A 12495-nucleotide genomic window follows, 5' to 3' on the forward strand; every position below is an offset into this window, starting at 1 on the left:
ACATTATGCTACCACTTGTATTAGCCACACCAAGTTTTTATCTTAGTTTTATTTTTTGGTCATTTTTTCACAGAACATTTTATTTTTTCCAAACATAGAAAATTGGCCTAAAAACACAAGGAATACACACATACAATGTTTGTCTATAGGTAACTATTGAAAAACAGATTTATACTGCAATAAGATATACATCCTAGAGGAACCTTTATTGTTTTGGGGTCCATCGGTCAGGCATTTATTAGTCCACTGTGATGTGACATGATGATTGAATGAAGAGTGACCTTTAACATATTTAATATCAAAAAACCAACACCATCAAGTGTGATTCTGCTGAAAGAGACAATTCAAACTTTGACATACTTTCTCTAGTAATGTTTGACCTGCTGCGTTCCAAGACCAGAAAACACTTTGGTGAAAGTGAGTTTACGCAATAGTAAATAGGGAATGGGTGGACAAAAGAAAAAAAGTAAACAAATATGTACATATATTTACATTACATAATCTGAGAGACACACTGAATCAGCAAAGAAGCTTCTCCTTAGCTTCTCTACTTCATCTAATTATCCAGTTACAACAACTTTAAGGCTGAAATAGGTGTTGCTGTCACTAACATTAAACCACTGGTCACCAAACTGGATGAACTTTTTTTGATCCTGTCTCTTTCTCGCTCTCTCTAAGATAGGTGGAGCGAAAACTACAAGTCTGATGAAAGTTTGTTTAATCCATCTCTGTTCCAGATTTGAGAGGACTGGTGTCTGGGGCGCAGGGGAGGAAGAGGAGATAATCAGAACTGCTGTGCTATCAACTTCTTCTTTGCGTCGTGGCTGAACTTGTTAGAGCGGAAAAGGTCGCTGTCATAAAACGCTGACAGGTTGTGGATATTGATCTGCCTTGCCTGCGGGAAGACAGAAGGAAGAAGGTGAGGAGTCGTAGGGCATCGTATCAAAGGCAGAAAATAAAAACATGAAAAATGAAAAAAGTTAACCGAGAGAAGCGGTCGTGAGTTCAGAAAGCATCAACAACCGGAAAAAGTTGGGCCAATGTGTAAAATGTAAATAAAAACAAGATTTTTGTTAAACTTATACACCAATAACACTAACATCATATCAAAGGTTGAAACAGACATTTTTCCATTTCATGAAAAATATTGGCTCATTTTGAATTGGATGGCAGCGACACATCTCAAAAAGGTTGGGAACAGCGGCAACAAAGGCCTGGAAAAGTTGTTAGCACCAATTAAAAAATAAAATAGAATGGAGTAGGAATTGACAACTTAATAGGGTTTGCGTTGAAAACTTGTGAAACAATTAAAGATAATTGTAATTGCAAAAACACTGATGATTCCACCATCAACAGTGTATATCATCATTAAAAGACTCATTGAATCAGGAGCAATCTCAATGTTGAAGGTCCAAACTGGATGCTCTTCACGGCCTCGGGCAGCACTTCAATAAAAGCTGGACCGATTATCGGCAGGACATCACCATACGGTCTTTGAGCAATCCGCAAATTCAAGTGAAAGCTTTATTATGCAAAGAAGCCATTTGTGAACAAAATCCATAAACGCTATAGTTTCCTCTAGGCCAAAGCTCATTAAGAATGGTGAGGCACAATTAAAAGCTTTTCTTTGTTCAGATGAATCAAGGTTTGAAAGTCTTTTTGAAAACCACAGAAACCACATCCTGCAGACTGAAGGGAGAGGAGCATTAGTGCCTATGGCATGGGCAGCTTACAATTCTATGAAGGCACCATCGATGCTTAGAAGGTTACAGAGGTTTTAAAACTCGAGATACTCCAACCCAGACGTCTCTTTCAAGAGAGGCCTGGCATATTGACTTGCATATTGGCTGAATTGGCCTGCCTGTAACCCAAACCATTCAAAATTAGGAAACATTTGGCTAGAATCTACACTATCGCCATCTAAGCATTCTAGAAAGCTAGATAGCGTAGATAAAAAATCTGCATCAGACAAGAATGGGACATTGTCAACCATGAAAAAAAATCCCTTATCCATCTTTTTGAGAATGCCAAGTGAGCTTATATTCTTCATGAAATGTCTCAAGTTTCATTGAATGTGTCGTTACTGATTCACCAGTCTTTGGGAGTGTCCTGTGTCAAATGTTGACAAACGGTTGAATATTGGATTACTCTGATGCTGATGACCGTTGGCACCAAATCACTCCAACCATTATGGATATGCCAGACAGCGGGTGGTCATGTGACGTGGGCCTACCTTGTCCTGCAAGTCCTTCTCGGGCACCTCCACGGTGTCACTCTGAGCTCCGTAGCGGTTCCTCTGGTAGGACACCTGCTCGGCCACTAGTTGCTTGAGGATGAAGAGCAGCAGCTCATTGTTGTCACGGCGGAAGGCGAGGTACTGGGCGAACGTCTGGAGAAAGACATTGAGTCAGCATCGGGGAGGGGGGGGTGCGCCACTGCATCACGACCAATCAGGGGCAGCCTCTCACCTTCCTCATGCCCCTCATGACACTGAACTTCTGCGTGTCGATGAAGCTCTCCAGCATCACGCGGATGGCCATGTTGACATCGTCCTCCAGCACGTAGTCTCGTAGGTGCATCTTGGCGTGGGCCTCCGCCATGCGGATCATTGACTCGATGTGACGCACTGTGATGGGGATGCTACCGGTGGCCTAAGGTCACAAGACAGTCACATAATCAAACCCTGGGTTTGGTTCTCAGCTGAAGATATTTTTGTCGATTTCTATATCTAAATTTAACAACCTCCCACAGTCCAAAAACATGCAGGTTAATTTGAAAAAAATTGGGAAATTGCCCTGAAGGAATGAGTGATTGAATGGTTGTTTGTATATGTGACCCAAAGACAGCTATGATAGGCTCCAGCAACCCTGAGTGCAGGATAAGCAGCAGAGGATGGAAGAGTTTTGATTAGTGCTTGCAAATCTGCTTAGTTATTATCGAACTGTGTATCAATTCCACACCTATTCTTTATTAATATCTCATGCTTTCTTGTGTCCTTGGTCCTCTAATCCCCTTACAATTTCCATCTTTTAACTAATTAGCCAACAAAAACAAATTAAATACAACAAATTAACTTTAAAAATATTTTTTGTCTTAACTAATCTGCCCGTTTTTTTTTTTTTTGTCTTGGGAAACACTTTTCATGGTCTTATTTAACTATTGTGGAAGAATCTTTAAAATCAGAAACAATCATGGTTCCTTTCATGTTTGGACATTGGAGTCTGTTTTATCAGATTTGGAGTTAGAGGTGATTTTCCCCTCCTAAAGCAGTGGGGAGAGAAAGTCTTTTCTGAAGTAGGTATTTCTGGGCAATGCTTCACCATGGACTCCTTCCGCAGGTCGCTGTAGATCCGGGCCACCTTGTCCTGGTCCATCTGGTTGAGTTTGGGGTGAACCTGTGGACCAAACAATGCACACACATAGGCACACAATGATTCAATCTAAACCTTTGATGGATATTCAGTTCTACTTTTCTGAGACGAAATATGATTACAAAGTAACACTTACAGATAAAGTAAAAAAAAAAAAATAGGACAGAAGATTTTGACAAGATAAGACTTAAAATATTGAAAAAAAAAAAAAAAAAAGCTCAGAAACATCAATTCACTACACCCATAACTCAAAACATCTGTTTAAAGTGGCTTATTCCATTTGACGCTAACTGCTCTATCACTTTATTTTTACAACTTTTTCACTTTTATTGTTTCTTTTAAATCTGAATTTTGTGCTGCGTGTTATCCTTGAGTGTCAGGTAAGGCACCTCAAATGAAATGCACGCACACGTTTTTAAAACAGGTTTCCTTCTTAGAAAAAGTTTATTGTTCGAGGTGAAAGCCTACGTACCCTCTCCTTAGCGTAGATGATGTACTTCCTCAGCAGTTCCTGAGGGATCGTGGGCACGTCCGATGAGTTGGGCAGCACCACCTCCTCTAAGGCCACGCCTGCTTCCTTGCTGCTCGGGTGGTGCTTGATGTGGGAGCCCACCACGAAGCGGGCGAGCATCTCATCCTGGCGGAATCGCATGTGGACGTTATGTTTGGCAAAATATGAATTCAAATTTTAAACATTCCATCTGCTGGAAACATCTCAGTGGAGGCCAGTGTGTGTGTGTTGTGTATACCTGTACGGGGTCAATGGTGTCTCTGACGATACACAGAACGTCGAACCGCGACACAATGGGCTCTGTCAGGTCCACGTTCTCAGCGAAGGTGAGCGAGGGGTCATACCTGCCGCCTGAAGACACAAGCCAGTCAAGTTTACAACACAAAAAATGGGACTTTCAAGACACTAGAGCAGGGTTGTTAAACTTTAATGCTAATTAATATGGTTTGCAGACCTGATCCATTCTGTGAGGTTATTTTGCGAAGAATAAAAATTAGCCAGTTTTTTTTGGATGAAAGAAACTATTATTATGCCAGGACTTTACCCTTCCAGCCCAGTTGAGAATAGATTTTCCTGCATGTGGCCTCTGAGCTAAAAGGATTTCGACACCCCTGCATTTGAGCTTTAAAGTCATTTACCAAAGGAATCACATGAAAAAACACAACTCAATTGAAAATTAATTAAAAAAAAACAGTCTTCAACAGAGACTGATATAAAAACTTGTCCGTATTTGAAGTTATAAACCAATGTTTTCATCAAGTACTTTTAACTCAACAAAGAAAGTACTGAAGAAAAGCTACTGGATGGGAAAAAAAGTAAATGTCAGCTTTCATTCATGCTGTTAAAATGGTCTCTATGGGGACTAGACATGGTTGACGCACCAATGGGGTTGGCAGCGGCGATGACTGTGCAGCGGGCCTGCAGCGAGGTGACAATCCCAGCCTTAGAGATGGAGATGCTCTGCTGCTCCATTGCCTCGTGGATGCTCGTTCGGTCGGCATCATTCATCTGGGGAGGAGAAAAAGAAGAAAAGACACAGTCAGATCAGCACCTTCCAAATCACAGCATTGGCTGGGCTTTTATGACGGGGGCGGGCTAACCTTGTCGAACTCGTCGATGAGACAGACCCCCCGGTCGGCGAGGACCAGGGCTCCGGCCTCAAGCGTCCACTCCCGGCTGACGGGGTGACGCTGCACATAGGCAGTTAGGCCGACAGCTGACGCCCCCTGGCCAGTGGTGAACACTGCCCGGCTGGCCACTTTCTCCACGTACCTGAGGATGACAAAACGATAAATTTAAATCTGAAAAAAAGCTTGTCTTTGAAATACTTACTATTTTAAGTTACAATGCAATAGGTCTTTTGGTAAACAGAGAATTACTATCACGTTAATTATATATTTTTTGTTGTAAGTCAGAGTGACAGACTGGTAAGTTATCTTAAAATATCTTGGGAGTTGAAGTTGAAATTCTTGTGTGGAATTTTACATTATATCTGAAAAACTATGGAATAAGATTGACCCATGAATGAATTGTTCTAATTGTGTATGGCTTTAAAGTTTGAAAAGTCAGAAACTGTGTTTCCTACTTGAGGAACTGGGACTTAGCAGTTCCCGGGTCTCCACACAGCAGGATGTTGATATCTCCGCGCACCTTGTGTTTCCCACCTGGAGGACAGACAATGGTCAGAGGTCAATTTCAAGCAGCTGATGGAAGTTCTACCGTCAACAGAAGGGATATTAAAATTGACCGATTTCAAATTTCTGTATTTCGCACATCCATGCCATCAAAACATCACTAGTTGCCGGTGTCAGTTTCCTCTCTGCCGCCACAATAAGAGCATGGCAGGTTTCATTATGACTTTCGCAATGAGGCTAATCAGGTGATGAAAACACAGCAGTGCCCTGAGGTTTCAGTTCCTACCTGGATTCTTGGGTTCCCCTCCGAACAACGACAGGGCAAGCGCCCTCTTGATGTCCTCGTGGCCGTAGATGGATGGGGCCATGCTGGCGAATACCTGGAGGACAACAGCAAGGAGCCGGAATATTAGGAAATGAAGTCTGGTGTGTTTATTTTTACTGCTTTGTGTTTCCACAAATCGTGACTATATATATGTTTTGAAAATCTTTGGGGTTTTTTTTCAAAATATTATCACAAATTCTACAATGTTTAGGAAACTCCCTTGTGGTTCTACCTTGATATGTATGTGACGATAAATATATATACACGCCTAAAACGGACATAAATCAAACCTGATACTTTCAACACATCTGATTTATCTACCATATTTTCCGCAACAAGACGCACTAAGACGCATAAGACGCACCTTAAAGCCTTACATCTTCTAAAAAACAGACAGTGCACCTTATAATCCGTTGTGCCGTATATATGGATCATTATTGAGCCGCAAGAGGTCTCACAACGACGGGAAGCAGCCACCGACTCCATTTTGTCCCGTAGAAGGGATGCAGTTTAATTTCCATATGTGTGTGTGTCTGTGTGTAAAGACCCCAAAACTGCTCCTTTCAAGAGACACGCTTACAACGAAGAGTTTAAACACAAGGCTATCAGTCTCGCAGTAGAACATGGGAATAGAGCAGCAGTGAGAGAATTCAACATTAACGAGTAAATGGTGAGGAAGTGGAGGAAGCAACTAGATGACCTGCTCCAAGTAAAAGACGAACAAACAGAGTTTACGAGGGAACAAAGTGAGATGGCTATAATTCGAGGGCAAACATGCAAAATTAACATCAATAAATTTAGAGGCGTTCCTTCTTGGTGCTTTCTTTTTATGAAACACTTTGAACTGTGACAAATTGAGTTGGAAATACATTGTTTTCAATGAAGCTGGCGCAAATACCGGTAAGAGCTACCGGTACGTACGGTACCGTATTGTGAATGCACTTACTTGTTTTGGGAGTGAACGGAGTTGTCAGAACATTGGTTTGTATTCTATTAATGAAGTTTGACTGACTTATCTGACTTCTTTGTTGACATTCCCTTCAGCGCAACTCCATTTAGTGGGTGCACAACGCAACCCCAGCCACTACTGGAGATTCTATTCTATGCGCATTATAATATGGTGCGCCTTATATATGAATTTTTTTTTAGAATAGGCCATTCATTGAAGGTGTGCCTTATAATCCTTATAGTGGCCTTATAGTGCGGAAAGCACAGTACCTGAGAAATTGCAGTGGAATTATATAACCCCCCCCCCCAAAAAACAAAAATGGTACGACAGGGTTTGTAAATTCCGAAGTATCACAGTATACTTGAAAAGCATATTCATGTGGTAATTACTGTTTAACAAGACATTCGTGTTGTTAGGCATGAAAAATTTTGGACAAAGTGCGTATCAAATGTTGAAAAATTGGTATGCCACCATTCGGACACTTGAATATCATGCAACCCTCACCCGTTCCCCGATGCGCTCATCCTTTGACAGGGCGATGATGGCCTTCACGTCTTCATCTGTCAGCTCCGACACGGCGACACCCTCGTCTCGGCATGTGATATGGTTGGCTAGGATGACTGTGGCGAAAACCGGGAAGCCATTGGACATGTTGAGGGAGCCGTCATAGTTGTTGTGGTAGATGCCTGTCAACTCCTGAGGAAGAGGAGATGTTGCAAGTCTTTTTATTCAAGACGCTTGTCCCTGTCATTTCTTTACACCCAATTGATCAAGTCATAAAAATGTCCCTCTGAGCTCTACCTGTGGACCTGAGGGTCATTGTTTTCAGTTTTTCAAATACATTCCTTCCCTGTTAACTTAGAGGCCAACAGCATCTTCTCTGTTCTGGACCCATAAATCAGTCAATTTCACCCTCTTTGTTCAGGCATTGACATATGCAGGACAAGGAAGATTTGCGTTCGGACTCACAATCTCATCTCCCGGCTTGCAGCTGTCCACCAGGTCGGCCAGAAGGATGGCATCCTTGGAGCGTGGCAGGCGTCCAGCAGCCACCTTGCCCGGACTCTCCTGAATAGTGATTCTCTGGTAGTTTTGATAGACAGTCTGTGGGGAGCGAGAACAACTGCTCACTTGTAATGTCTCAGACACTGGTGTGGGGTTAATACCTCGTGACCAAAGGTGCAGCGGGGAAGGGGACACTTACCTCCTCCATGTTAATCTCAAAGGGCCCCTGCGACTGACACTCAGGGCAGGAACCAGGCTTCACTTCCTGGTTTTGGGACTGGAAGAAGGGCCCCAGCACAAAGTTACACTTGTTGCAGTTGTACTTGACCATCCCAAGTTGGGGCAGCACGCCTGTGCAGGTGCTGACCACGCCACTCGTCCGGATCAGCTGATTCAGGTGCAGTTGCCTGTAAACAGCAGAGGGGGTGTTATTGGACTGAGCCAAATGTTCCAGATATTGCAACTTAAGTGTTAACTTAGGAAAGGACTTGTGGATTACGACTGAAAGTCATTTTCCTTCAAAACATGATGCATGAGAAAACTGATGCGCGCACGCACACACACACACACACGTAGGTTTTATGTGGAAATAATGCCCACCATCCCTACTTCATGACTAGTATTCTATACGTGACCTGTAGAGGCTTTTGCTACCTGAGTGAGCGGATCTCTTCCACAAGCGGCAGGTTGCAGATGCGAACGTGGATCTCATGCGCAATGCGGTGGTACTTGGGGTACATGGCAAGAACCACTTCTTTGGCTGCTTCGTCGAACACCTAGCAGATGATAACCAGGTTGGTCCGGACGTTGCTTGGAATAAGGGTTCAGTCTCTCCCTTCCTAATGTTGCTCAACTGACCTTTAACATCTCGGCGGGGGCCTCCGGCAGGAAGTAGGCCAAGACATGTTCCCTGGCGGCCAAATCCTCATAGTTCACCACCAGACTCTCCTTGTTCTCTGCAGAAGCATCAGGTCAAAGGTAAGCACAGCAGGTTCACCAGAATATAAGTTTAGAGGATAAAAAGAAAATAAATAAATAACCTTTGCACATGTCACTGATCTTCTCCTTGAATACATTGTGCCCATTCTCATCTACGTGGGTCCGCAAGAAGTTTTTGAAGCGGTTGTAGATCTCCAGCCGAGGCGCTGCCATGGAGACCCACTCTCTCACTGTGTGACCCTGAAGACAGGAAACAGAGGCTTTTGATTTTCAATTATCCGCCCCCCCAACCCCCGGGTGTGTTTGTACATCTTTTATATGTGATAAGGACAATTTAACAACTGGCTTTTTCTTAACTGTAGTTTACTATTTGTCAACAAACCTTCATGTCCTCTAGATTTTCAATGCTCTCGATCATCTCCTCATCCTCCCCATCCGTTATGCCCTCTGCTGCGCGCTCAGCCAGGCGCCGCCGCTGAGCTGCCGGACGCTCATCGTCCTCATCTTCACTGTCTGGAGCAGACGAAATGAGAAATTTGTCATGACAAATTAAGACTATGTAAATAGTCTTTTTTTTTTTGTTACAGTGAGGGAAAACACACCTTATGTTTTTAAAAGGCTTAGCTAATTTGTGGGTGATTTTCCATATACTCATTTTTTTACTCTTTTTTTTTTTTATGCAATTGCCTACCATAATTTATTATTGTTGTGTTTTACTTGAAACTCTGGCACAACAATTTCCTTTGCGATAAATAAAGTTGTTCTTATTCTTATTTTCTTGTCATTGCATTCTTTTGTTTGGTAGTCCTCCTATCCTCTCTCTCCTTCTTTGACATTTTAATACAATTTTCAACATTTATTTGCAAATTTAGTCATGTCTAAGTAAGATGTTGCAGATTTATAGGTAAGTAAATAATTTAGTGAAAAATGAACTGAATGACAGAATTAAGTTTTCATTGTGGAAAAATGAAGGCAGTTATTTAAAAATCTCTTTAATTTCTACCCCTCCAAATTCAATAGGTTTTTTTTTTCCACATTTCCTGGTTATACTGGTAAAATTGGGTATTGGACCAGGCCTCCACCATGATATCAAACCCATCAGTCCATTTGTTCTCTTTACCGTAGAGCAGCCCTCTTCTCAGGCGCCCACTGATGCCCTGCTCTCGGTCCCTCCTCCTCATGGCCTCCTCAGCAGCAGCACGGGCTCCAGGTGACATCTCTGACAGGTCCTCATCGTCCAAGTCCAGACCTTCTGCTTCATACTGGTCCAGCTCTGGGATGGCCCGGTAGTCCCTGAGGGAGGAGAGCCAGACAGTCTGACATCTGTCCAACCTTTTTTCTGGGTCTATATAACCCCAGATATCCCCATCCTCACCTCTCCATCCCGTCCCCGATCAGTTCCTCTCCGTCCCCATCCTCTTCCTCCTCGGGCAGGTTTCCGTCACCCAGAAGCCCCTCAGACTCATCCTCAAAAGGGGGCAGGTCCCTGCCAGGACTGGAGGTCAGGTCTCCTCTCCTTGACCTTTGGCTGGGGCTGGTGGCCATGTGGAACGACTCGGAGGAATCCTGGTGACAGCAAGACACTGTTCTTATTTTACCAATGACTTGCAGTCCGATCAAGACATAATTTCGCGGGTACTCAACTTTACCCTCATTGATTGATTCAAAAATGTGCTTGTATAAAACTATGAGGTTTAACATTTAAATGCATTGTACAAGGAGTAACAATTAGAATGTGCTAGTTTGTGCAAATGACACCAGAAGGCAATTTTAATAATGATTATATGACGTGCAGAGACAAGATTGTATCTCGAATAGGTTAAACTGGCTGCACTTATAAACTCACCAATAAAATGGCGTTGCGAATACTTGTTATGAAAACAAACTACACCAAATGTCTGGGTGAAGAGTACAAAATAACCATTTATTGCAAGCTGGGTATGTTTAAGCAGCATTTTGAGATTGGTACGTCTGCTTGTCATGAAGTCTAGATAATTGCATTTCTGTGCTATGTTCATCAGTAAATGAGTATGTCAAAGACAGTAAACAGGATCAGTTGTTTGCAGGGTGGCAAGAATATATGCCACTGGCTGATATTTGGATGCTACAAGTAATTAAACTCATTTTATTTACCGATTCTGTAACGATAAGAAAAAGCCCCCCACAACACATTCTGGGTATGTTGTAAGAACAAATAAAATGGGACACGGCGGATACAAACAAAACTTGAAATGTTATTAACGATGTTAGAGTCAAATATTGCGGTAGTTGTGTTCAGTTCAGCAGATTGGTCTTTGAGGGAATTTTGTTTTTTTGGTCTGACTTCATGCATCACCGAGACTAGGCCGTTCATTGTCAACAACGTCCAACTGTTATTAACCACAAAGAATTCAAACTCAAAATTAAAAACGAGTATTAAAACATTCCTTTTCATCATTTCGTTCAATAATTCCTTTTTTGGACGAAATTTAATGTCGTTTTAACTCACCGCCATTGTTGAGGTCTGTCTTATCCGCCGCTGTGTGGGAAAGACTCTTTCCTACGCGAGGTCACTTTTCCCGCGAACATGTCACGTGTTTCAGAAAGCCCGCGAAAAATAATGAATATTCAATGGCTGCAATTACGTCACAGCAGCTTATTGGCCAGGTTTCTTAATGAGCAGGAAGAGGAGTGCTCCATTCAATATCCCGTGACTGTCCGGAAGGCGAGGCGGTGACGGACCTGAACCTCAGCGACATTGACGGTGAGAGAAACAAACGCACCTCCTATGAGCGTTGCGCTGGGCGGAGTTGGAGAGGGTTTTTTTGCCGGGAAAGTCTGGGCCGCATATGAATCCGTATCATATAAATATAAATATAAATATAAATTAAAAAAAAAAAATATATATATATATATATATATATATATATTGTCTGTATCCCTCCTCACCTCATTTTTATTTATTGACTTGTTTTAAATTTTGAAAAAGTGTGCATTGAATACATAAAATACTTAGATATACACTTCAAATATTGGGAATATCTTTGAAAATTTAAACTTTACAGTTTTTTTTTATTATGTCTGATAAAAGTAATGAGCGGTAATTATAAATATTATGAAACATATATATATATATATATATATATATATAATTCATATACACATGTAAATATTATTTCTTTATATTATTTATTACTTGGAAAAGGTTAAACATGGCCATTTTTGATACCAGTGAATTTAAGTTGATTTATGATATTTTTTCAATGCACGGAAAACTTTGCTGAGAGATTTAATTTATTGAAGACTGAAGGGCCTCAGAAATCACATTCCACTTCAACTCCCTGCCGTTTAGGTCACTGTTTGAATTATCATTTTGAAACAGCGCACTATGTAATTACACTCCATTGCATGGTCACTTCTGTATTATGTACTTTGGCATATTTCAAATGTATTGCAAGTGTTTTTCAAAGCCCCATTAGGAGGACATTTCTGCTAAAAACATAGTGTCAAGCGCACATTTTTAATATCAGCCTGAGGGTTTTGTTGTTTGTTTAACCACATGTTTAACACAATCCTGGTTCTAACTGTTTCAGGGAAAAGGGCAATATTAACCTGGTGTTGTGATGTCACACGATTGAAAATTTGAATCGAGTAAAGATGAGTAAATATTGTACCGTCTCTCTCTGACCCAGAGACATAAACATTAGACCTGCCAGGTCAGTTGCCATAATTACTCTCCATTCATATAAATACTTAATTCTACAGTTTGATTTTTGTTCTGT

The 12495-nt window shown here is 41.7% G+C and overlaps 1 protein-coding gene across 1 annotated transcript; it reads right to left on the bottom strand.

Moving 5' to 3' along the window:
* Nucleotides 1-34: 34 nt before the first annotated feature.
* Nucleotides 35-11287, bottom strand: mcm2 (minichromosome maintenance complex component 2). The gene is made up of 20 exons (XM_086150169.1): nt 11223-11287; nt 10110-10300; nt 9855-10027; nt 9117-9247; nt 8836-8974; nt 8654-8751; nt 8450-8571; nt 7995-8202; nt 7760-7894; nt 7295-7486; nt 5803-5896; nt 5468-5546; nt 4983-5154; nt 4764-4890; nt 4121-4233; nt 3844-4008; nt 3321-3395; nt 2469-2651; nt 2234-2389; nt 35-895 (listed from the first exon to the last, which is right to left on the bottom strand). The coding sequence occupies exons 1-20, from the start codon at nt 11226-11228 to the stop codon at nt 785-787; spliced, it is 2670 nt and encodes an 889-aa protein (XP_086006295.1). The 5' UTR covers nt 11229-11287; the 3' UTR covers nt 35-784.
* Between the last annotated feature and the right edge of the window lie 1208 nt (nt 11288-12495).

The sequence above is a fragment of the Fistularia commersonii genome, chromosome 7 (assembly GCF_037954325.1).
Source record: "Fistularia commersonii isolate RoL2024-O1a breed Wild chromosome 7, RoL_Fcom_v1.0, whole genome shotgun sequence".
Taxonomy (NCBI): domain Eukaryota; kingdom Metazoa; phylum Chordata; class Actinopteri; order Syngnathiformes; family Fistulariidae; genus Fistularia; species Fistularia commersonii.